Genomic DNA, 27157 nt, shown 5'->3' with positions numbered 1-27157 from the left:
ATCTTCTGTGTGGTCTAGTTAGTTCAGGATCTTCTAGTCTTGGTGGCCCTGGACCTCTGAGGAGCTGACCTCCAGCACTGGTTCTGGGTCCAACCTGGCTTTTTAGTAAGGTCCACCTAGATATCCGTGTGAAGACCACAGGGGACAGTCTGAAGGTTATCTGAGGGATCTTCAGTGGTGGAGTCAGAACCCTGCAGAGATGAGCATCAGTCTAGGGGAATTTTTTTTTCTGACTGCACCCCACTTCTGAGCACGATTGAGCCTTGAACACAGTTTGAGGTTGGACTTGGGGTATTTGGGGCAGGTCTCCTGGGTGGGAGGGGGCAGCACCTGGTCTGTGCTGTGACAGGAGCTCTGGGGCTCTTTTGGACCTGCTGTATGATGAGGTCTTCTGGCTGGTGAAGGAGGTGAGTCTGGGCCACTCCATGGTCCTGGTGTCCTGAGGCTGGAGGTCCAGTAGTGGTGGTTCCCGTCCCCCTCTGCCTTATATTGGGGTGCAGACAGGATTTTCGGGGTTTGCGGTCTCCAGTCAGGGGCCAATGCCCCCTTGAGTTGCTGGGTGAGTCCTGTCGGCGCTGACTGGACTGTGCCTACTGCTGGAGCCGTCATGTATTGGGGTGCAGACAGTGCTGTAGGTTTGGGGGTCAGTGCCCCGTTGGTACCTCCATGGGCTGCCCTCTTTGCTGCTGTGACTGCTGGTGGGGTGCATTTTTGGGGGGTGCAGATGGCGGGTCATTGTCCAGTATGGGGGGAACTTGTCCTCCTCCCGTGCAGGGGGCCGTCCTCAGTGATGAGGGGGTGTCAGTATTGGGGGCAGCACTGCAGGCTGTGGCCTGGGTCATTGTCCAGTATCAGGGGGTCGGTGTCCTCGGCGCTGGGTCCTAGCTACCGCCTCCCTGTTCCCGCTCCTCCTACTCCTCCCCCTGCTATGCTGGGAGCTGTCCCCTCCCCCAGTGCTGATCTGGCTGTGGCTGCTGCTGGTGACACATTTGCAGGGATTAGGGGATTATTTCTCCTCGGGACGGAGTTGGGGACATGCGGCTTTGTCGCGCTCGGGGCTCCGTGTGACATTGTGTCCGGGGAACAAAGGGTTCGTCCAGCTGCTCCCAGAGACCCTCCGCGGCTGCTCCATGAGGGGCTTCTCCCACCCACCCATGCACAGAGGGGAGAAAAGTTTTGGTACGTTAAGCGCTGCAGCAATGCATTGTATGTGCAGTATGTAATGTATGTACCTGTGTATTGTATGTGGAGTGTATAGTATGTATTGTATGTAATGTATAGTATATGGAGTGTATAGTATGCATTATATGTGGAGTGTGTAATGTATGTACCTGTGTATTGTATGTAATGTATGTACCTGTGTATTGTATGTAATGTATGTACCTGTGTATTGTATGTAATGTATGTACCTGTGTATTGTATGTAATGTATGTACCTGTGTATTGTATGTGGAGTGTATAATGTATATACCTATGTATTGTATGTGGAGTGGGTAATGTATGTGGAGTGTATAGTATGTCATGTATTATATGGAGTCTATAGTGTGTATGTAGTGCATTGCATGTGGAGTGTATACTGTATGTATGGTGTGTATTATATGTAGAGTGCCTAAGGTGTTGTAGAGCATTGTGTGGAGTGTCTAATATGCATTGTGTGTGTGTGTGTGTATATGTAGTGGATTGTATGTCTATTTATGTGGATAGTGTGTGTAGTGCTTTGTATGTGGAGTATATAGTGTGAGGTACTTTGTGGAATATATAGTGTGTGGAGTATGTAGTGTATGTATGTAGTGCATTGTATATGGAGTATAGTGTATGTGTGTGCAGTTCATGATGTGTGGAGTACATTGTATGTGGAGTATAGTGTGTGTATGGAGTATATAGTGTGTGTGTGTATAGTGCATTGTATGTGGAGTATATAGTGTATGTATGGAGTATATAGTGTATGTATGGAGTATATAGTGTGCGTATAGTGCATTGTATTTGGAGTATAGTGTATGTGTATAGTGCATTGTATGTGGAGTATAGCGTATGTATGGAGTATATAGTGTATGTGTATAGTGCATTGTATGTATGGAGTATATAGTGTATGTGTATAGTGCATTGTATGTGGAGTATAGCGTATGTATGGAGTGTATAGTGCATTGTATGTGGAGTATATAGTGTGCGTATAGTGTATGTATGGAGTATATAGTGTATGTATGGAGTATATAGTGTATGTGGAGTATAGTGTATGTATGGAGTATATAGTGTATGTGTATAGTGCATTGTATGTATGGAGTATATAGTGTATGTGTATAGTGCATTGTATGTGGAGTATAGTGTATGTATGGAGTATATAGTGTATGTGTATAGTGCATTGTATGTATGGAGTATATAGTGTATGTGTATAGTGCATTGTATGTGGAGTATATAGTGTATGTATGGAGTATATAGTGTATGTGTATAGTGCATTGTATGTGGAGTATATAGTGTATGTATGGAGTATATAGTGTATGTGTATAGTGCATTGTATGTGGAGTATATAGTGTGCGTATAGTGCATTGTATGTGGAGTATAGTGTATGTATGGAGTATATAGTGTATGTGTATAGTGCATTGTATGTGGAGTATATAGTGTGCGTATAGTGCATTGTATGTGGAGTATAGTGTATGTGGAGTATAGTGTATGTATGGAGTATATAGTGCATTGTATGTATGGAGTATATAGTGTATGTGTATAGTGCAGTGTATGTATGGAGTATATAGTGTGTGCGTATAGTGCATTGTATGTATGGAGTATATAGTGTATGTGTATAGTGCATTGTATGTGGAGTATAGTGTATGTATGGAGTATAGTGTATGTGTATAGTGCATTGTATGTGGAGTATATAGTGTATGTGTATAGTGCATTGTATGTGGAGTATAGTGTATGTGTATAGTGCATTGTATGTGGAGTATATAGTGTATGTGTATAGTGCATTGTATGTATGGAGTGTATAGTGCATTGTATGTATGGAGTATATAGTGTATGTGTATAGTGCATTGTATGTGGAGTATAGTGTATGTATGGAGTACATTGTAGTGTATTGTGGCTCCCCCATACATAGTGCCCAGGTTTTGCCCCTTTAGTCCCCGGCTCATCCAGAACTCTGTGCCCCGTCCGGGTCTTTGTTTTGGGGTAATTGGAGCCAGGCTCGTGCACAGCCTTGTCCCTCTCGGAGTTGCGGGCTCAGCTGTCTGTGGGTCTTGTTTGACTTGGTCCTGTTCTCATCCCTCGGGGTGTCAGTAGTGGGGCCCCTTAGTTATTTGTGGGTGTTCAGGTTGTGTGTGAACGGTGCCAGTCTTGGGCGCAGTCTGGCTCATCCCTCTCTTTGGCCTTTGCCAGGCGCCCGCACTTTGCTGCTATGGAAACAGTAATTAAACTGATAAGAGTGGAAAAATGTCAGAATCTCTCAGCTCTGCAGCTGCTCTGAGGAAGGGGGGAGCAAATTGGTTCCCAGCTTCAGTGCTCAAAAAAAAAAAGGAGGAGGGTTAGGGGAGGGCTGAGGAGGGGGCTGCTCATAGCTGGGGACCTAGATTAGCATTGGGGGCTGCAGGGGTCTCTGGGCCGATGAGCATAGGAAAACAAGGCCCATTCCAGAATGAGAGAGGGAAGAGGAAGCTTTGTCTGCCCTCCCCTGGTGAATGAATGGCTGCCGGGACCAATGCTCTGAGTCCAGCACTGAGTAGAGTGGCTTCCCCCCAGAACAGGTAGGTTGTCACAGCCTCCACCTGCTGCTGCCTGTAGACCCTACAGAGGAAGGTGACGGCTGAGAGGACTCTATCTGTAGAGGATGAAGATGAGGTTTGTTTGCTGCATTGACTGCCCATAGAGGTGATGATGGGGGTGGTTGTTGTGTGGACCTTGCCTTTAGAGGGTAATGATGGGGTTGTAACTGTGCGGCTGCCACCTGTAGAGGTGATGATGGGTGTTGTAGTTGTCTGGATGCTGCATGTGGTCAGCAGCTTGTCTGATACTTTGTTGTGTTCGCTGCTGGTGCTGGGACGGTGCGGATGAATGGCACAGAACAAGGGGATAATGGGGGCGCTCAGGCGTGCAGGGACCTTTCAATACAATCTGGGCAATTAAAAGCTCAGCAGAGTTTCAATGAGCCGGTTGTGCGGAGCAGACCCCTCTGTAATTGTGATTCCTCTTAACCCCTGAAGTTCTGGGACCAGCGAGGTTCCAGGTCTCTCCTTACCTTCCCTAAATAGTCATATCCCAAAAGCTGACTTGGAGCAAGGTGGTGTACAGCCTGCCCCCCCAGTTGTACTTCACTTTCGGATCTGGACGTCAGTTGTGTAACATGTGAAATGCAGATGATACAATGTAGTAACAGCGAGGCGGGAAGAGGGCACAAGGCCTCGGGAGAGGTAGCGGCAAATCCATGGGTGAGGGGCGTCTCACCTCCAAACATGGGGATCAATGACCCATCTCCTGCATGTGTGATGTATGATACAGTGTGCGTGATGTATGACACAAGGTATGTAATGTTCAGTTTCATGTGCGATGCCTTGATGTCCAGTGTGAGACGATGTACACAATGGCTGGGATAATGTCAGATGCAACGCATGTGACATCCAGTACAATGTCAGATGCAACGTATGTGACATCCAGTACAATGTCAGATGCAACGTATGTGACATCCAGTACAATGTCAGATGCAACGTATGTGACATCCAGTACAATGTCAGATGCAACGTATGTGACATCCAGTACAATGTCAGATGAAACGTATGTGACATCCAGTACAATGTCAGATGCAACGTATGTGACATCCAGTACAATGTCAGATGAAACGTATGTGACATCCAGTACAATGTCAGATGAAACGTATGTGACATCCAGTACAATGTCAGATGCAACGTATGTGACATCCAGTACAATGTCAGATGAAACGTATGTGACATCCAGTACAATGTCAGATGCAACGTATGTGACATCCAGTACAATGTCAGATGAAACGTATGTGACATCCAGTACAATGTCAGATGCAACGCATGTGACATCCAGTACAATGTCAGATGCAACGTATGTGACATCCAGTACAATGTCAGATGAAACGTATGTGACATCCAGTACAATGTCAGATGCAACGTATGTGACATCCAGTACAATGTCAGATGCAACGTATGTCACTCCTAGTATCAAGTGCGATACAATATCATGTATGTGACATCTTTTATATGCAGGATACGATGTATGTGATGTCTGGTATATTGTATGTGACACTCAGTATAATGTGTGACTTCCAGTACAATGTATACCATGTATGTGATGTGATACTGGACCGACGTTATTCTGGATGCCACATATGTTATACAGTGTCACATGTTCTACAATATACTGGACGTAACATACCAATGGTACATTATACCAAATCTCACCTATATTGTACCATAGGTATCTGGCATCTGGTATAATGTATGATACCTTATACTGGACGTCACATGTATCTGATGACATCTGGTATAAAATGTGATGTCTGGTACCGATAACGCGTGGTATACAGTATGTATCATGCCACATAGATGTCCTGTATATTGTACCACACATTATGCCAGATGTAAAATACACTATCATAAAATAAACCAGATACATTGTATCATTTATACTGGACCACGTTCATTGTGCTGGGCGTCCTATACATTGTATCCTACATTATACTGGTCGTCACATGCTAATGATACATTATATTGAACATCACATACATTGTATCACCTGTGATGTCCAGTATAATGTGTGATCCAATGTATGTAACATCTGAAATGTATGCGTCCAGTCTCATGTCATAGATGGTATCATACCTCATGTATCTTGTACCACAGATTCACACACCAATGATACATTATACCGGATATCTTATACATTGTATGTGATATCGGTATACTAGCATCTGGTATTCTGTATGATTCCATTTATTCAGTAAAATGTACGTCTGTATGACACCACATGGTATTATACCTTAAACTGAACATCCCATACATTGGACCACGCAATGACACATTATACAAGAGGTCACATACATTGTATTATCCATTATGCCAGATATCATGTACAATGTATGTGACGTCCTGTGTGACCTCAAGTACGGTGTACGTGATGTCCAATTATAATGTACGGTACAATATGTGACATCTGGTATAGTGTGCGGTACAATGAACTTGATGTCCAGTCATAATGTATGCCGTAAAGTATGATGTACGTCACATAGATGGTATCATACGTTGTACTAGACCCAATGCTACATCATACCACATGTTACATCCATTCTATAACTGGTGCATGATGTTGGTACGGCATCTTTTATGTGCAGTATAATGTATGACGCAACATACACTGCGTGATACAGTATACTGGATGTCATGTATGTGACGTCCAGACGAAGCATTGGTTAACGTGACCCCTTTAACAGCTGCAGCAGTTAGTATGCCCTGATACAGTGTATACTGATAGTGTTCCGCTGTGTCTCCTGTGCCCAGTTGTTACTGGTGCCACCTCCCATTCACATTTCTGTGCTGTTTCGGGCGCTTATCTCACCTCTGGTTCTTCGCTTTGCAGGTATACAAATGCTTTCAGTTCAGCCAGACACGAAACCGAAAGGTTGTGCTGGCTGCAACCGCAAGATAAAGGACCGCTACCTGCTAAAGGCGCTGGATAAATACTGGCATGAGGACTGCCTGAAATGTGCCTGCTGCGACTGTCGTCTTGGGGAAGTGGGGTCCACGCTATACACTAAAGCCAACCTCATCCTCTGCAGGAGGGACTACCTGAGGTAAGAACCAACAGAGGGTCCCACACATCATCCCTGACCCCAGGAGCTCACCATCGAATCTTCCTATTTTCCATACCATCTATCACACCCATCATCCTGTGACTCGCATGACCAGAACCCATTGGGAGGTCTTAACCCTTACAGTGCCGGTTTGTTCTTTAAATGTGGTGCAGGCTATGCATCCCATTATGCAGGGTCACGTTTCAGGGAGGAGGATCTGTTGGGATTTTCTCCTCTCTGGTTGCGGTTACATGATGCTTATTGCGCCTGTCCTGGTGGATGCAGAGTAGAAGTATGCGGTCAGTGACCTATACGTTACTCTCTGAGAGGCACAGATTTCACAACTCTGATCGGGTGGCATCAGCTACTTTTCCGCCGTTTACATCCTGCTCTTCCTACACAACACAATTGGGCTTGTTTCACCTTCTGCAAGTAAGGAGACACAAGTTCTGCTCCTTGTTCTCGTTCTTGAACCATACTGGCTCTGGTCCTGATTCTAGTTGCTATTTTAAGGGTTCTCGTTGTTTCGGTATCTGCTCTAGTTTGTACACTGTACTGGTTCCAATCGCAACAGTGCTTGTCCGGGTTCTTGCACTGTACTGGTTCTGGTGGTCACTGTTCTGGCTCTTACACTGTACTGGTTCCAGTTCTGCTTCTGGTTCTTACACCTCTCATCCACATGTTAAACTCACCATTGATTCCTCTTTCATCAGAAGAAGTTTTTAGTCCTTTAGTCAGATTTACCTTCTCTCCTTGTAAGATCCTGGTCAGTCATTAGATCAGCGACCACTGTTTGTAGGAGTTTTTGGGGCAGGAAGTTGTGGAGCGCTAGTTAATAAATGACACCATTTGCTTGTCTGGTTCCTGCAAATTTTTCATTTAGAATTAAGTTTCTCCGGTAATTTCCCTGTTAACTAGTTCAGCTATTGTATGAATTTTCGGCTATTTTTCCATGAGGATGAGTGAAACAATATGGCAAGCTCGCTCACCCGCTCCTAGTAGGAGAGACTGTCACAAGTGACATCAGTTTAGTACATAAATGCTCCCTGGACAATTCCTATTGCATTATATCTGAGGTTATGAATGTAATGAAATGAGACAGGAAAGATTAGTATCAGGAGAACTCGAGCTCTGAGAGTCCAGACTCACAACAGAAGAATTCTTCCATGATTTGACCATCAATGAAAATAAATGATGGACGTTCTGGCAGAAGGGTCATTGACTGGATAGGACATAGTCTAGTATCAGTATGTCAGTGGTTTTTTTGATAGAAGGTTGTGGTGATTATCTTGGAAGCTCTACGTGAACACAATAGACTGGATGACATTTCTGCTGACTGGGTTCATCCGTTGAGATGATGGAACCTACGTGAAGGATTGTCACACCCCGTACAGGTGCTGTTTACAGCTCCTAATGCAGTGTTCACACTTTATAGGGAATTGTTGGGAATAGTGTAAGACCCTTTAGGAGATCTGATCCAGCACCACACCTGGTGATCAGGAGCCTGGGCCCAAATTACATGATGCAGACGATGGGAACTGAAGCTATTCATGGACAAGAAATTAATGAGTAGATCTTCACAGGGGCTGTGGAGATGGTGACTTCTCAGTAAGATGACCCCAAGAGATCTGTTATATCTGCAAATGATAGAAATGTGACATGTATGTTTTAGTAACTACTTGCATTCACCATGTAATAACAATTCTGGAGCATCTATTCTTATGGCTCTATGCCAGAGGTGGTGAACCTATGGCACGGGTGCCCGAGGGGGCATTCACAGCCCCCTCTGTGGGAACCCGCAACCTGGAAAAAGTCTAAGGTGTACCAATATGCCTTAGACTTCCTGCCAGTCAGCAGCACGGGGCGCACTATGAACAGCACAGGCAGCACACTGAATGTAGGCAGGATATTATAGCTAAGTGATAAAGTACATGGAAGTAGGGCTGCAGTAAATGATTATTTCAGTAATCGAGTATTCTATCGATTTATTTTTTACGATTAATTGAGTAATCTGATAAGAAAAAATGAATTAATAGACTGTTTTCCTTTATAAAAACTCATCAGACCCCCTGCTATTAGTCCCCAACACCCTTTGTTCCCCCCTGTGCGATCAGCTCTGTTCCCCCAGTGCCTTCAGCTCCACTCCCCCAGTGCCATCAGCCCCTCCATGCCATCTATTGCCATGTCCCCACTCCCCCAGTACCATCAGATCAGCCCCTCCATGTCCCCTACTCCCTCAGTGCCATTAGATCAGCCCCCTCCATGTCCCCCAGTGCCATCAGATAAGCCCTTCCATGTCCCCCAGTGCCATCAGAACAGCCCCTCCATGTCCCCCAGTGCCATCAGATCAGCCCCTCCATGTCCGCCACTCCCCCAGTGCCATCAGATCAGCTCCTCCATGTCCGCCACTCCCCCAGTGCCATCAGATTAGCCCCTCCATGTCCCCCAGTGCCATCAGATCAGCCCCTCCATGTCCCCCATGCCCATCTGACCCTCCATGCCATCCATTGCCGGCTGTCCCCCTTCAGTGCCATGTCCCCAGCGCGAGTGAAATAAAATACTTACCTTTCCCGTAGGGGTGCCGCTCCACAGATCCTGACGATGTGTCAGGATCCAGTGCAGCATGGTACGGGCCGGCGGGTGACCACGGAGCGGTAAGTAATAGCAAGCACTTCACTCCGCTCCGTGGCCACATGACACAAACAAAATTTTTTGTGTCGAATTTCTCGATTCAATCGAGTAATCGTTTCAGCCCTACATGGAAGATATACTATACTGGACTGTAGTATTCAGGTTAAGTTGCCGTGTTGGCACTTTGTGATAAATAAGTGGGGTTTGGGTTGCAGCTTTGGCACTCGGTATGTACAAGGTTCACTATCACTGCTCTGTGCTGTCATTCCTGTATTATTCCTGCTAGAAGTTTTCAAATTGCCAGCAGTCTGCAGTAAAGGTACTGCTGAGTGTTACCAGTAGTGGGTGTGTCTGACTCTGTCCAATCAGTGCTGCTTGTGTCAGACGGCACAGGGTCACCCCCCCCCCCCCCCCCCCCCAAACTGGTAACGCACATCTGTAGCATAACTGCAAGCTGACCACTCAATAACTTCTAGTAGAAATAACAGAGGAATAGCACAACTTGGAGACATGAGAATAGATGTTCCAGAATTATTTTGACATGGGGAATACAAGTAGGTGCTACAACAGACTTGTCTGAAGGTGTGACAGGCCCTCTTTAATGTAGGCTGCTGTAGTCAGAAATGTACAAAGATCACAACAAAAATGTAAGAGTAGTGCCCCCTATTGGGGCTGGTACTTGACATCTCCTCTACCCATGGAAAAGTAGGACTTAGGACCCTCAGCACACCCTTCCCATCCCATTCAGGAGAGGACGTTGTGTGGACATCAAGTTGATCCTCTCCCGCTTGCTGATCTGTGGAGTGGAACCAGCATGCATTCGTATTGTCCATAAGGATAGATGGGCTAAATGTAAGCTTGTCCCTGCCCCCTTCATCTTTAAGGTCCTTGGAGCAATTGCATAAGCTGAACCTACAGAGAAACTTGGCTTATGGCCACATGCTGTAGGGATGAAAATGTGCCAATTAAAGGACTGCATATGATTCTGTCATGTACAGAAGGATTGTTCTATACCTGACCAACACTACAGACATAGGACTCATGCACGCGAACGTATTTTATTTCCGCTTCCGTTCAGTTTTTTTCTGCGGAACTATTCACTTCAATGGGTCCGCAAAAACAACGGAAGGTACTCCGTGTGCATTCCACTTTCATATTTCCGTTCCGCAAAAAAGTAGCGCATGTCCTATTATAGTCCGCAAATCACGGTCTGCGGCCCCATTCAATTCAAGTATTTCATCCGTATTTTGCGGATCCATACTGTAGAAATGCTATGCCCAGCCCATATTGCTCATGTGTTTGGTGATTAATAAGTTACTGTTTCCATTCCGCAAAAAACGGATCGCATATGGATATGTTTTGTGGAATAACGGAACGGAAGAGGACTTAAATCAGAGAAAAAAAACCTAAGTTACGGAACAACTGATCCGTGAAAAACAGACCGCAAAACAACGGTCGTGTGCATGAGGCCATAGTGATGAGTTTGGCAGATGTCACCTTATCATTCTGTACTTTGAGTCAGTCATACCTCTCCACTTGTTTGCCTCTTTCCCTCTCATAACACAGGCAGAGGTAGAAAGACTGCAGGATCATCCCCCTCCTCCCTCTCACAGCAGGCTCTCACAGATAAGCCACAACTGCAACCTCCTCCATTTTCAATTACTCTGCAACTTAGGCTACTTTCACACTAGCGTTTTTGCTGGATCCGGCAGGGCTCCGCAAAAACATTTCCGTTACTGATAATACAGCCATCTGCATCCGTGTTGCATTATCTTTAACATAGCCAAGACGGATCCGTCATGAACTCCATTAAAAGTCAATAGGGGAAGGATCTGTTTTCTATTGTGGCAGAGAAAATAGATCCGTCCCCATTGACTTGCATTGGGGGTCATGACGAATCCGTCTTGATCAGTTTCCCAGGACGGAAAGCAAAATACAACATGTTGCGGTTTGCTCTCTGGTATGGGAACGCAACTAAACGGAATGTTATGCATTTTGGAGCACTCCGTTCTGTTCAGTTCAGTTTTGTTCCCGTTCCCCTATGACGGAACTAAATACTGGAAAACTTAAATGCTAGTTTGAAAGTACCCTTAGGCCCCTTTCACACGGGTGAGTATTCTGCGTGAGTGGAACGCATTGCACCCGCACTGAATCCTGACCCATTCATTTCTATGGGGCTGTGCACACCAGCGGTGATTTTCACGCATCACTTGTGCGTTGTGTGAAAATCACAGCATGCTCCTCTTTGTGCGTTTTTCACGTAACACAGGCCCCTTAGAAATGAATGGAGTTGCGTGAAAATCGCAAGCAAGTGCGGATGCGGTGCGATTTTCACGCACAGTTGCTAGGTGACTATCGGGATGGAGACCCGATCATTATTATTTTCCCTTATGACATGGTTATAAGGGAAAATAATAGCATTCTGAATACAGAATGCAAAGTAAAATAGGGCTGGAGGGGTTAAAAAAAAAAAATATTAACTCACCTTAATCCACTTGCTCGTGCAGCCCGGCTTCTCTTCTGTCTTCTTTTTTGCTGTGTGCAGGAAAAGGACCTGTGGTGACGTCACTCTGGTCATCACATGGTCCGTCACATGATCTTTTACCATGGTGATGGATCATATGATGACCGGAGTGACGTCACCACAGGTCCTTTTCCTGCACACAGCAAAAAAGAAGACAGAAGAGATGCCGGGCTGCGCGATCAAGTGGATTAAGGTGAGTTTAATTCTTTTTTTTTTTTTTTTTTTTTAACCCCTCCAGCCCTATTTTACTTTGCATTCTGTATTCAGAATGCTATTATTTTCCCTTATAACCATGTTATAAGGGAAAATAATACAATCTACAGAACACCGATCCCAAGCCCGAACTTCTGTGAAGAAGTTCGGGTTTGGGTACCAAACATGTGCGATTTTTCTCAAGCGAGTGCAAAACGCATTACAATGTTTTGCACTCGCGCGGAAAAATCGCGCATGTTCCCGCAACGCACCCGCACCTTTTCCCGCAACGCCCGTGTGAAAGAGGCCTTAGGGCTCTTTCACACGAGTGGATGCCATGCGGGTAATCCGTTGCGTCAAAGAGAGCCAAGCCCTGTTCCGGACAGAGACACGGAGCAGTAACATGATTGATAATGCTCTCTGCCTCTCTGTGATCTTTTTCCTACAAAATCACAGTGAGTTAAAGTTGTCACCGTGATTTTGTAGTAAAAATCTCAGAAAGGAACGGAGCATTATCAATCATGTTAATGCTCCGTGTCTCTGCTGTCCGGAACGGGGCTTGGCTCTCTTTGACGCAACGGATTACCCCACGGGATCCTCTCGTGTGAAAGAGCCCTGAGTGAGGAGGTTTGTTACTACTTAAAGGGGACAAAATGCTTCTGGAAGGAGAAAGCTGTCATTTATTAGTATATGTTAGACAGGCTGCAGTCAAGGAGATGAGGCTACAGGTTGCTGGAAGGTAACATATTACAGACACATGTCAGGGAGAGGAGGTGATGGGCTGCTGGGGAGTGAGGCGATGACCCTGATGTTGTGTTATACTGCCCCATGTACAGACACTGAGAATATTTTTACTTTCCCTATGGTTTGCGATCATTATATACAATGTTTAATTTGAATCATCAGAGCTAACACAGTGTAGACGCTGCAAAAGGGAGAATTCAGCTCTGAAGCTGGAGTGCCATTCAGTATACAATGATCAGTACAGGGTATGTATGCACCCCCTGGGGCATTTACTAATGCTGTCTAAGGCTACATGCACACAAACGTTGTGTGTTTTGCGGAACGGCGCGGAAAGCCTTTAATATAACTGCCTATGCTTGTCCGCAAAGCGCGGAGAAGAATAGGACATGTAATATTTTTTTTCCGGGACCACGGAACGGAGCAACGGATGCGGACAGCACACGGAGGGCTGTCCGCATCTTTTGTGGCCCCATTAAAGTAAATGGGTCCGCATCCGAGCCGCCAAAACTGCGGCTCGGATACGGACCAAAACAACGGCCGTGTGCATGAGGCCTAATACTGTAAAATAGGTCTACAAATGTGCCAGATTTATCACAATGGCTCGCCTTGGATGATACACTGGGTGCATCTTTAGACACTTTTGTCTAACTTCGCCACCTATTGGCTTAGTTTACACTAAATTGTTGGTGTATGCAGTCAAGTTGAGCCATGCTCCCTTTTAATGAAGCCATACCCCCTTGTCATCCGATGTACAAAACGTGTTTAAAACACCTAAATATGGTGCAAACAATCGACACCATTTTGTTGGTGCTGAGAATTCTGGCACCGGCAGCATAAAGGTCACCAGCGACCTCCCTATCTAACTGTTTGTGTAGGCACGTGGCTGTGGTTCACCTGATTTAATGCTATTTTTTTTTTAGTTTATCCGAGGCTCCATGCCTGAGTTATGATATTTTTTCTTAATATGCATTAGGTCTTTGGTGCAATGAGGGTGTCACTGTTGCTCTTGTTGCACCCAAGCTCTTCCCATTTGTGGCCAGCTCCTCCCTGGCTGCTTTGCAACTGCCTGGCCCTGTCAATCAAAGCATCAGGAAGGGGCTGGCCACAGAAAGGAGCAGGGCTTGGGTGCAACAAGAGCAATGTCAACGTCCTCATTGCACCAAATACCTAATTTGCATATTAAGAAAAAGTATCCTTAGGCCTCTTTCACATGACAGTATGTCTTTTTCAGTGTTTTGCGGTCCGTTTTAAACAGATCCGTTGTTCCGTTTTTTGTTTCCGTTGTGTTTCCGTTCCGTTTTTCCGTATGGCATATACAGTGTACAGTAATTTCATAGTAAAAATTGGGCTGGGCATAACATTTTCAATAGATGGTTCCGCAAAAAACGGAACGGATACGGAAGACATACGGATGCATTTCCGTATGCATTCCGTTTTTTTGCGGACCCATAGACTTTAATGGAGCAACGGAACGTGATTTGCGGCCAAATATAGGACATGTTCTATCTTTGAACGGAAAAACGGAAATACGGAAACGGAATGCATACGGAACACATTCCGTTTTTTTTGCGGAACCATTGAAATGAATGGTTCCGTATACGGACCGTGTACGGACCGCAAAAAACGGCCTGCAAAACGGAAAAAAAAAAACGGCCGTGTGAAAGAGGCCTAACACGAATGGAGCCTTGGATCACCTAAAGAAAAACGGGGTTTTAATCATGTGAACCACAGCCATGTGTCTATGCAAACAGTTTAATAGGGAGGTCGCTGGTGACAGAACCTTCCAATAAATCTATCCCAATGACTCCAACAGGGTAATGAGCGCAGCTCTGGAATATAATTCAGGCTCAATATTGTAATGCATGCACACATGACTTGAGAAGGCGTCTGCAAAGTGAAGCGCCCGTTACTCTCCTGCATTACCCTCCCGTCCTTGCTGTATGTACGCGCTGGATTAAATAAAGGAAGCTTTTTATGCTTTGGATTCCTTTTGTTCTGGACTCTTATTGGATTAATAGTGCTGCATTAAGCACCACCGATCGCTAGTGTGTGTGTTCTCTTATAAAAGGGCCGGCCGGCCGTGTGTTTTCTTTCGTTTTACTGTAACGTGCATTGTGTTTACAGGTCATAAGTGATCAGGGTTTAAAGGCTTCTTGGAAGAGTTCCTACATCTGACTACTCTCCAGACTCCTGATCAACAGCATTGACTGTAAAGACTAGTGATGAGCGGCATAGGCGATATTTTAGCAAATTGTTGGCAGAATATTCACCAAAATTCGCTAATTTGAGAATTCATGATCTCCAGTCATTATTTACTTGATTGCGAAAATCGGCAATGTGATATATTTGCGATTAGAATATTCACGATCAACACTAAGGCCCCTTTCACACGGGCGAGAATTCCGCGCGGGTGCAATGCGTGAGGTAAACGCATTGCACCCGCACTGAATCCGGATCCATTCACTTCAATGGGGCTGTGCAGATGAGCAGTGATTTTCAAGCATCACTTGTGCGTTGCATGAAAATCGCAGCAGGTTCTATATTCTGCGTTTTTCACGCAACGCAAGCCCCATAGAAATGAATGGGTGTGCGTGAAAATCGCAAGCAAGTGCGGATGCGGTGCGATTTTTCACGCATGGTTGCTAGGAGATGATAGGGATGAAAGCAACCCCGGACCCCATTAAAGTGTACTCCCTATATTATTTTCCCTTTATAATATGGTTATAAGGGAAAATGATAGCATTCTTAATTCAGAATGTTTACTAAAATATGGCTTGAGGGGTTAAAAAAAATTAAATTAAATTTACTCACCTCATCCTCTTGTTCGCGCAGCCGGCATAGTCTTTCTTTTTCCAGGACCTGCAAAAGGACCTTTGATGTAATCCTTCTATCTTCATTCAGCAGGACCTGTGCTGACGTCACCGCGCTCACCACATGGTGAGCGCGATTACCTCACCAAAGGTCCTTTTGCAGGTCCTGAAAGAAGAAGCAAGAAGACGATGCCGGCTGCGCGATCAATTGGAACAGGTAAGTTTAATTTATTTTTTTTAACCCCTCCAGCGATGTTTTACTATGCATTCTGTATTCAGAATGCTATTATTTTCCCTTATAACCATGTTATAAGGGAAAATATTAAAATATACAGAATACCAAACCCTTTCAGTGACTAGGTTCGGGTCTGGGTACCACAGTCAGTTTTTTATCACGCGCATGCAAAACGCATTGCACCCGCGCTATAAAAACTGAACATCTGTGTAATTTTCTTCTATCTACTGTATATGCATCGGGTATGCCCGATATATCCCTTGTAATTGTAAAACTGTAATAAAAACTATTGAAAAGAAAACTGAACATCGGAACACAATCGCAGTCAAAACCTACTCGCATGATTTTCCCTGAACGCAGACGCAACGCATCCGGGCCTGATCCGGACACGCTCGTCTGCAAGGGGCCCAAGGGGTAGGCAACTTTCCTATTGATTGCTAGGGATGTTGCTAAGTGCTGATATTCGTGATAAATTTGCAAATCGAATATTGGCGATCAACACTATTCGCGAATACGAACATATAGCACTATATTCTAAATATTCGTAAATTCTCAAAGTGGCGATATTCGCAATTTAAAATTTGTGATTCGAATATTCGCGCTCAACACTAGTAAAGACCTTCACAGGCTACTGTCTCTTCTGCTACTGGATTGTAGACATGGGACTGTTCGTCAGGGTGACCTATCCTGAGCAGAGAGATCTCTGGATATTTGGGGTCAGTGGATGACTGGACGTAATAGCCTCATGAGGTTTTTCACAGCCCTTGTCTGGTTGTTAATGGTTGCCGTGTCATTAGAATTGTCCTGATACTTTCCCCTGTCCCAATAAAACAGTAAAATCATGTGGCCATTGGCTAACACTGGTAGGCCTGGCTTACCAGTGTGACACTGTCCGATCTCCCCCTGATGGGCAGACCAGGTACCTGGGCTACATTTCCTGCTGAGGAGTTTCCACCATCCCCTTGGTCCAACCATCGTCTGTGTCACTAAGGGTCAATGCAGAGCAGAGATCCTACTGAACTGCCCCCCAAACTAGTATTTATTGCAAGACATTTGATTGGCATAATTGAAAAATAAAATAGTTGCTTCAGTTTAATAAAGAGATCAAAAATGTATACATACCCTTAAATGTTATCAGTCGAAACTACAAATCGCCTGCTAAAAAATTAGCCCATGCACAGCTACATACTCGGAAACATAAAGTTACGGCTGTCAGAATATGACAGACAAAATAAACTTTGAACAGCAATTTCTTTGTATTTTAAATGTATTAAAACATAAGAAAAACTATAAAAATTTACCGCTGCAATCATACCGACCCGGAGAATGAAGTTAACATGTCAGTTTTACTGCATAGAGAATGCTGTAAAAATGAAACTGACAAAACCTGTTGCGGTATCGCTTATAGGCACTATTCAAACAGCTAATGGGAGAGCGCTCTGGGAGTCGGGCCCTGTCAATCTGATATTGATATCCCATCTGGAGATTAGGTCATCAATAACAAACTCCTGGAAAATGTCCTTTAAATCCTGCCCATAAGTGGACATTGCAGAGTGGGTTTGGAGTGGGCTTTACACCTTTGGCTATGTACATCTTTGGTGTATTCATTTATTTATTTATTTTAAATTATTGCAGTGTACTTATTTTGAGCTAAAAAAAATTTTTCAATTGGTCTTAACAATATGGAATCCTTTTTTTGTGTACATAGCTGAGATTCTGTAGTAGCAGCCTGTGGATTTTTTGTCTTTTCCGACATCTGAGGAGCAGACTGACTCCTTATCTCTGCTTTCTGTCCTTACAGGTATAAACACTCATTAAAGCTCAGTTCTTATCTTACTGATAATAATGTGGCTTAAGGAAGTGCTCAGTAGTTTAGAGATAAGGTTTTAGATGATGCAGAAAGTGAAAGTACCAGTCACACAACTAGAAAAACAGTAACAGAATGGCTCAATATTTTTAATAAAGGCCAATTAAAAATATGATTTTTAGCCAAAAATGAGTAAAATGCAGTCATAAACAAAAATTGCCTCCAAAGATATACAAAGCCTTTAAGTCCTCTGAATTGACAACAGTAATGTTGGCAATTGTGGTTAAGTCACGCAGTGTATTTCAGTCTGTAAAATCTTCTTGTCGTGTAGAGAACGCAGGGGTTATTTAGTTTAATTTCCTCAATTTTCATTTGGCAGGGGTGGTGTTTAAAAGCCAACAACCCCAGTTCTCCTAAAGTGTGCCACTTTATAAAAAAAAATAAAAAAAATACTTGTCCGTGGTCCTCATTTATGAGGCTGGGTTCACATCAAGTTTTTACCATCTGTTTAATATGTACGTTAAACAGATACCTCAGACTGATGCCATACAGTGGCATCCATTCACCATCGTTTTTTTGTTTTTTATCGAACTCTGTAGGATACAAGAAGTTGTGCTGCGCTTTTGTATCCTTTTACCTAACATGTACGTCAAATGGAGCCATAAAATGTGATGTGAACCCAGCCTTAATGACACTGGACCACGAAGTGGCTTGGTCCTGTCACCTCTGCAGCCAGTTAGAGGACTCGGTGGTCACATGTGCTTGAATTGGGGAACTGGGAAGCGATGCAGGCATGATGGGACTGTTGAAGGGGAGTGTGTGGTTGTTTTTTTTTTTTTTTATTGGGCGCAGTTTAGGAGCACTGTATTTGTTGGATTCTAGCCTAGATAACCCCTTTTAACACTTTGTGTCCTATTTCAAACTGAGAAGCGAGGGTGGTTTCCTGATGCAACCAGGTGACTCAGTCAGATACCTTTTGGATTGTATTAGTAACTAATCTCTTGGGACACAAAGTAGAATAAGGTCAGAGGAGATGATGGAGACGATGAGGAGAATAGCTAAATAGAGGAGAGAGTAATGGGAGGTGAGGATGAGCAAAATTAATGGAGGAAATGAGATGAAGAAGGGAGAGAGTATGGGAGATTACATGATGCTAGGAGAGAATGGGTGGAGGACCAGCAGAACTAAGGAGGGCAAGAGTATATTAAGAGATGATTGGAGGACATCATGGAAGGTGAGGATGGGAAGAAATGAGTTGAGGAGATAACTGGAGTGGACAGTCAAGATGACGGGAGGACATGACAGGAAAGGGAGGAGGCGACAAAAGATGGCGTGAGGAAGGAAGACTGCGGGAGATGGTTGGAGAGGGCAGGAGATAAGAGATGGATGGAGATGATGAAGAAAAGAAGTGGAAGAAATTACGAGAGAAGATGAGGGGAGAACATCACAAGATTGGGGAGGATTTTATGACCATAGGTAGTGTTGGATGGATATATATATTTTTTTTTTATGCTGAGAAATTTCAGGCTCCAAGCTCATGAGTTGTGTGAAGTAGCATGTCTGGCCTTAAAGTTCAGAGTGTTTTCTATTCAAATCAGTGGACCCAGATTTACTAATCGTGAAGCTGGCAGAAGCTTAGACAGGCTGTTTAGACCTGCACAAGATATACCACAGGGACTCAGGCTGAAAGTTAAATCTGAGGCAGCGTAGATACTTTTCTCCGATGCTATGCCAACTATTGGCTGGCTCACTTTGACACAAATTTTTATGCCAGAATTGCACTGAAATTTTAGTGCAAAATGGCTCATCTTGGGCACCAACCCCTGTCCATCTAAGGCTACGTAGATACGACGACATTTGTCGCGGGACAAATGAGGCACAACTACACTGCAACATTTGTAGCGCAACATTTTGTTGCACCAATGTCACGCGACAATTTTTATAATGGCAGTCCATGGTGTCGCACTGCGACTGCAACAGTCGCAGAAAAATCCATCTCGAATGGATTTTCTGCGACTGTTGCGTCGCAGTCGCAGCATGTTGCAGTGCGACACCATAGACTGCCATTATAAAAATTGTCGCGCGACATTAGTGCGACAAATGTCGTCGTGTAGACGTAGCCTAAGTGCTGGCCACTTTCTTCTCAGTCCCACCCCCTATCAAGCATGTCTAAAGAAAAAAGTGCATAAACCCTAGATGCACCAATTTGCAGATAGATTTTTTTGGTGAAGACCCTTTAGTAAATCTAAGCCATTGAATGTTGAGTCCATGTGGTCATGATCTGTGGCCTCATTTCCATTGTTTCCCATATAGACATTTAGGTGCTTCTAACAGTATAGAATATAATCTTATATCTGGGAAATTTCTCCATGTATACTGTTTGCCAGACCGACTGGGATTCTTCATTATGGGGCTTCAGGAGGTGGAAACAAATAATGCTGTTCACAGACTGCTATTATTATCACCTCATACTGTAAATCATACATCCATCTAATAGCACTACAGAACTTATCTCCCAGCACAGACAACAGGCATGTGCCATAAGGAGGCTTGGAGCAGAGCTGTGAATCTCACCCAGACCCTGTAGGAATATGTTCTATGCTGTGAATGGCCTCTAGGGGGCTCACTACCTGTTAGCTGTAGTTTACCGGGCGTAATAGCGGCTTACATCTCCATATGATAACATCTAACAGGACACACCCTTTTACATTGAACAGTGGGGAGAACATAGCAGTAATCAGTGGAGTAGTCTCTTATGGTAGTCCTAGTACCACCTATGTCAGGTATATAGAGAATCCTTGTTAAGTAAAGGCGGCTTTACACAGGTGAATGAAGCAGGTGATTTTCAGGGGAAAGTGTTCCTTCCCAACAACTGCCTGCTCGTCAGTGGAGGTGAAGAGCTACATTTACATGTAGCGATCACCTCCACTGTATGGAGCTGTCTACTGCCATCACTCATCCCCATACAGATCCAGTGTTTCTAGGCAGCAGATCACTACTTAGTCATCTGCTGCCCAGAAATGATGATTTAGGTGTCCGCATGGGCGGTGCAAATCCACCTTAGGTGAACCCTCCAGCTCCACGCCCAGGAATCTCCCGGTCTGTGTCACCGGCCTGGGTTTGCCTTTTGTCTGATCTCTTGATCTCCGCTTTAGGCCGGGAGAGTGTAACAAATGCTGCGTTTTCCAGTTAATTAGATGAGATTTCCACATCCGCGGCCTCAGCCTGCGCACTGACAGTTCAGTAAAATGTTCCCATGTAAGGTTCCCCCTCCGAGGGAAAGGGGCAATAATTCATCATTAGGACTTCAGAGTCCAGGTGCAGATGAAAACTGATGGAGCCTCCAGCGAGGCAGAGAGAAGGAGCAGCAGCAGAAAATCGTATGTGAAGCCCAATTCCCCGGATACACGAGAGAATAATTAAGACAATGTTGCTTCACGAGTCCTGTAATGATTAAAAATCACATATGCAGAATGTATGGATCGTCGAAAGCTAAAGCCGCTCGTCTTGTGTGCTGGAAAGTTCCTGGCAGCTGAACACTGCCACTGACAAGCGCCAGGGATCGGGCCTCATCCAAGGACTTTGTTTAGGTGCAACAAATCATTTGTCTGTTATTAACCCAGAGCTTGTAATTATGCAGATTGCCATAGATTTTCCTGGGCCTGGATATGAGATTGAGGTGTGTTGTGAGCACTGGTGGCGGTGGCGGCGGCGGCTCAGGCCTGGCCGTGCATTACTGAGCGCGGCCCATTCATCATGCTGACTGATGGCCGTGTGAGCAGGTCTTGGGTCCCAGTGGTTAATGTAGTGGGTAATTAACTGTCATTTGCCTAGTAATAGGCTGATGATCAATGGTTTGTGTGGAAACAAATTCTAATCAGGGAGCTGATAAATGTCTCCTGCCGCAGAAGCTCAAATTGGCCGACGTCTGAGGAAAGCTACGACGTGCTGAGTTTCCAAGTGACACGTTAGCTGGGGAAATTCTCACATTTGTCCAATTTTCTTGTCTCCTGCAGGAATGGGAGAAGGAATTATTTTTTTTTTTTAAATCTAATCTGCGGCCTGGTTTATGTGTGGTCTGACTGTGAGCTGCTCTGTTCCTTCCATGACTCCTTGTAGGCGTGTCCTGCTGCTCCTCAATATCCTTGTAGGTGTGTCCTGCTGCTCCTCAATGTCCTTGTAGGTGTGTCCTGCTGCTCCTCAATGTCCTTGTTAATAATCAGTCATTGCTTCCTTCTGATGGAGCCAGTTGGTCGGCCCAGAATGCATCTATTCTCCTCCCAGCCATCTCTAGGTTTTCATCGCTACCATTACCGTACAAAATAGTTTACGGCCTCATTTACTTTAATGCTTTATCTGAAAGCAGTAATGGTAATGACAAGAACAACAAAACAGGGCTGGTGATCTATACGACTGTACCACAAATATTAACCCTTTAGCCACCCTCATCCCTGGTAATGGGATACTCCATCTGCAAAATTCTTAAGGAACTTAGATGATTATAGCATGTGACAAATATCCATTATACAAATAACAAAAATAAATTGAATCTAAACATATTCTTATACTAGTGTTTTTCTATTTGCAGTGACCTGGTGGTTCACTGCTAAATGGGGTTATGTGACTTTATTGTGTATATTACATCCCACATGCTGTGTATGGGAGAGATAGTTAATCCGTGGCCCTAGACTCAGTTACTAGGTGTGGGCTGGCTCCACCTTTCTGAGCTGGGAGCTCTTGGATAAGAGAGTGTACAGCCAGCTAAGTTGCGAGTAGCAAAAGTACCTAGATGGTGTCTGGGAGAGAAGCAGGGTTATAACAGCCCTGCAAGCTGAGAAGTACCAGAAAAGTGACACCACCTGTGCTAGTCTCGGACAAAAAGGAGCGTTTGAACTTTGCAGAGGTTTGAGGGCCATTTCAAAAGGGACAGTGCATTAACAAAATATCAGTGACAGATAATGTGTTTATGGAGGATGTGGACTTCACTGCATTTGGTTGGGGAGAAACTTCAGGTATCCCGGCCATACTACGGAGACAGACTGGCCATATGTTAAAACTACACCCCTGAGTTGGGCATTTTAGTGCTATACTGAGAGTGAAGATTTATTGTGAAATCGAATTTGCACCCCCTGGCTGAATTAAGAAGGATTGTTTGGATTAAGTGGAAAGAGATTAAGATGTGCTCAGGAAAACTGTGCATGTAGCCTGGAAAGACTGAACTTATTTTTGCAAGAGCCTGTGTGTTATCTGCCCAAATTGTCTCAGTAAAGTACAGTGGACTTGTTACCCCAAAACTGGCCTCATCATTGCCTTGCATCGCCAAGGGTACTTTCACACTTGCGGGAGAGGATTCCGGCAGGCAGTTCCGGCGAGTGATCCGGCAATCCGGACGCAAATGGATGGCATTTGTGAGACTGATCCGGATCTGTCTGACAAATGCATTGAAATACCGGATCCAGTGTCATCCGGAAAAACGGATCCGGTACTTTTTTTTATTTTTTTATTTGCATTTTTAAAGGTGTGCTCATGCGCAGACCGGAAATTCAGATCCGTTTTGCCGGAACACTTGGGGCCGGATCCGGCATTAATGCATTTCAACGGAAATTAGTGCCGCATCCGGCATTCCGGCAAGTGTTTAGGATTTTTGGCCGGAGAGAAAACTGCAGCATGCTGCGGTATTTTCTCTGGCCAAAAAGCGTAAGAGGGACTGAACTGTTGCATCCTGAACAGAATGCTCTCCATTCAGAATGCATTAGGATAAAACGGATCCACTGTGACGGAACTCAATGCCGGAAAAGAAAAACGCTAGTGTGAAAGTACTCTAACCTGTACTGCCACATCATTACTCCTTTCTCCAGTATTTCAAGGGAACCCTGCCTTGTACCCCCAAACAATCCAAAGGGCACCCCACCGACCACTAGGCAGGAGACCCTAAACCAGGGTGTGCCTCGAGGGGAAGGAAATGGTCACCCCTTCCATCACTAAACGTCCAGGGAACGCCAGAGACTGCTGTGGTGACTACTACTACTCCTATCCTCACTAACACTACCCCTCCTGTCCTCTCCTCTTCTCCCTCCCTTGGCTTGCTACATATTTACATTTATTTTAAGAACATTTCATCCCATACAATACCAATATACTAACCATATAGTATCATCCAATATAGTCACTATGTTCATCCTATACACCCTCTAATCATCCATTATAGAAACTATTTATCCTATACGCTACCAATACAGACTCTATTGGGGTCATCAAACTGGTGTAAAGCAGAACTGGCTTAGTTGCCCATACCAACCAATCAGATTTCACCTTTCATTTTTCACAGCTCCTTTGGAAAATGAAAAGTGGAATCTCATTGGTTGCTATGGGCAACTAAGCCAGTTCTACTTTACACCAGTATGGTAAATGACCCCATCTGTTCATCCCATACACTGTCCATGTATACGCTATAATCATCCATGTACACACAATAATCATCCATACGCTGTCCACGTATCCACCATAATCGTCCGTACACTGCCCGTGTGCGCAATATAATCGTCCGTACACTGCCCGTGTGCGCCCTATAATCGTCCGTACACTGCCCGTGTGCGCCCTATAATCGTCCGTACACTGCCCGTGTGCGCAATATAATCGTCCGTACACTGCCCGTGTGCGCCCTATAATCGTCCGTACACTGCCCGTGTGCGCCCTATAATCGTCCGTACACTGCCCGTGTGCGCCCTATAATCGTCCGTACACTGCCCGTGTGCGCCCTATAATCGTCCGTACACTGCCCGTGTGCGCCCTATAATCGTCCGTACACTGCCCGTGTGCGCCCTACAATCGTCCGTACATTTTAGTCATCTTGTGTACTGCCCTTGTAGATACTACGATGCTCATTTATTAACTGATATATGCCAGTGTATATCGGTCGCATACAAAATGACTTAAATCGACACCAGCAAGGGAGCTGGTGTAGATTTTAGATTGTGGCATGTCCGGCTGGAGGAATCGACAAACGTTATGTAGAGGCCCTGCACCTCCACATAATTTTGCCTCTTCCCGCGGCAGCACAGACACTATTAAGACCGGTGTGAATAAATGTGCCCCTGTAAACGTATATTCATCCAACACACTGTCCATATAGACGAGTCATCCCATATAAATGTATAGTAGTTGCAGCGTTCTAGACGTGTAGTTGATGCATCATAAATGTCCTTCACACAAAACTCACTTGAGGCTGTGATGTCAGAGGATATGCCGGTATAATGTGGTGTGGGGTAATGGACAAGGGACACGCATTTGTATAATTTTATAGTAATATAAAAACCGTCATCATCAATCAGTATAGTATAATTATGACTTATTGTATTATTGCTGTAACTAGTAGTATAACCACCATCATCATCCCTGAACCTTTCTGCCATGCTGTGAGTCTTTCTGATTGTGAACTTTTCTTCCTGCGCAGGTTGTTTGGCGTAACAGGGAATTGTGCGGCGTGCAGCAAGCTGATCCCTGCCTTCGAGATGGTGATGCGTGCGAAGGACAATGTCTACCACCTGGACTGCTTCGCTTGTCAGCTGTGTAACCAGAGGTGAGTGACGTCTCCAGTATATGACAGGCCACTGCTGATCTCAATTAACCATGTTTTAAAGGGACAGGGCAACACTACAGTCAGTGTAGAAAGAAAGTATTGAAGGGGCTGTATTATATTATAACATGGCTGCTTATAGCTAGGCACAGTGGCGCTCTTCCCCATAGGATGTGCGTGCTATTGCAGCTCAGAGAAGAGCGGCACTGTATCTGAAGGTAAGGAGCGATGTTTACTCTAATCTAACCCTTACATGTCCGTTTCCAGACTATTCTCTGAAAGCAATAAAAAAAAAAAAAAACTGCCTGAGAATATATGTACAATCCCAGGTATAGTATTAGCTCGCAGGCAGAGTGCCATGGCTAATGGACGTCCCTGTGTGGGCTCAGACTCTGCCGAGAGCCTGAAATAACACAGTATGGCTTGAATGGTCAACTGTGCCAACAACTGGTAACCCTCCCTTTAGATTTCCCATGATAAGGCCTTATGCAAACGACCATATCTGTCCACACACTGCAGATCCACAAAATACGGATACTAGCCGTGCGCATGCTGCATTTTTCTACTACAACTAGCTATTCGTGTCCGCAAAACAGACAAGAAAAGGACATGTTCTATATTTTGTGGCGTGGCCACACGGATGCGGAAGCACACAGAGGACATCAGAGTGCTATCCGCATTTTTTGCAGGACGATAGAAATGAACGGGTCTGCATTTGATCGGCAAAAAATGCAGATTGGACACAGACCAAAACTACGGTCTTGTGCATTAAGCCTTAACGAGCAGGGGCACCCACCTCTGAGACCCCCAGAGAAAACAGCGGCTGCATTCTGTGAAGAGGAGGATAGGATTATTTTAAGTTAAGGTCACCAAACGTTAACTGATCCTCTGCACCATTCCCATCAAGGGCAAAGCTATAGGGGGTGCAGACGTAGAGGTCAGATCTTGGTGCCCCTCTGCCCCATAAGAAGTGTTATAAATGATACATTGTAGATGGGGGCCTAGTACAGGTTTTGCTTTAGGACCCTGGAGCTTAAAGGGAACCAGTCACCGGGATTTTGTGCATAGAGCTGAGGACATGGGTTGCCAGATGGCCGCTAGCACATCCGCAATACCCAGTCCCCATAGCTCTGTGTGCTTTTATTGTGTTAAAAAAACGATTTGATACATATGCAAATTAACCTGAGATGAGTCCTGTCCCTGACTCCTCTCACATACAGGACTCATCTCACGTACAGGTTAATTTGCATATGTATCAAATCGTTTTTTTTACACAATAAAAGCACAAGAGCTATGGGGACTGGGTATTGCGGATGTGCTAGCGGCCATCTAGCAACCCATGTCCTCAGCTCTATACACAAAATCCCGGTGACAGGTTCCCTTTAAGCTCCAGGGTCCTAAAGCAAAACCTGTACTAGTTATCCCATCTTCTCCTTTATAACAGCATTTTCCTGCAAGCAGAAGGGAACGACTCCAGTCTGCTCAGTTTTCTTGCTAAACCTCTTAGCCGCCTCCTTGGAGGGTCATTATTTGACACCCCAGTGTCCTCATGTAGAGTTCAGCTTCTGCACTTGGCTTCAGGATCTTCAGCGCTAGTGATGATGAGGAGCCTCTTCTTAGGTTATCAGAGATGGACGCTCACACATGACCCAGGGCCCACATGTGACCTGCTGGGTCTTTATTCAGTTGATGTTTCTGGACGTAAAATTGTTCTCGTTCTTCTTTCAGGTTTTGTGTGGGAGACAAATTTTTTTTAAAGAACAACATGATTCTGTGCCAGACGGACTATGAGGAGGGCTTGATGAAGGAGGGTTACGTGGCCCAGGTGCGCTGAATGGACAGC

At 44.8% G+C, this 27157-nt stretch overlaps 1 protein-coding gene across 2 annotated transcripts; it reads left to right on the top strand.

Annotated features, from left to right (window-relative positions):
- Nucleotides 1–1082: 1082 nt before the first annotated feature.
- LMO3 (LIM domain only 3) lies at nt 1083–27157 on the top strand. 2 transcript variants are annotated; one of them, XM_040415608.1, is made up of 4 exons: nt 1083–1179; nt 6582–6795; nt 25192–25317; nt 27043–27157. In XM_040415608.1, exons 1-4 carry the CDS (start codon nt 1131–1133, stop codon nt 27146–27148), a joined length of 495 nt encoding a protein of 164 aa, XP_040271542.1. In that variant the 5' UTR covers nt 1083–1130; the 3' UTR covers nt 27149–27157. The 2 variants fall into 2 exon arrangements, with proteins under 2 accessions (XP_040271542.1, XP_040271543.1); XM_040415609.1 differs by lacking the exon at nt 1083–1179 and adding an exon at nt 3687–3730.

This window comes from Bufo bufo, chromosome 1, assembly GCF_905171765.1.
Source record: "Bufo bufo chromosome 1, aBufBuf1.1, whole genome shotgun sequence".
NCBI lineage: Eukaryota > Metazoa > Chordata > Amphibia > Anura > Bufonidae > Bufo > Bufo bufo.
This window is presented reverse-complemented; position numbering and strand designations above follow the sequence as displayed.

Excerpts from the sequence above, each read along its gene's own strand:
- LMO3 (XM_040415608.1), top strand. The coding sequence starts at position 1,131 with ATGAGGGGCTTCTCCCACCCACCCATGCACAGAGGGGAGAAAAGTTTT. Across the intron at positions 6,796-25,191 it reads TGCAGGAGGGACTACCTGAG|GTTGTTTGGCGTAACAGGGA; the intron begins GTAAGAACCAAC and ends CTTCCTGCGCAG. Across the intron at positions 25,318-27,042 it reads TGTCAGCTGTGTAACCAGAG|GTTTTGTGTGGGAGACAAAT; the intron begins GTGAGTGACGTC and ends TTCTTCTTTCAG.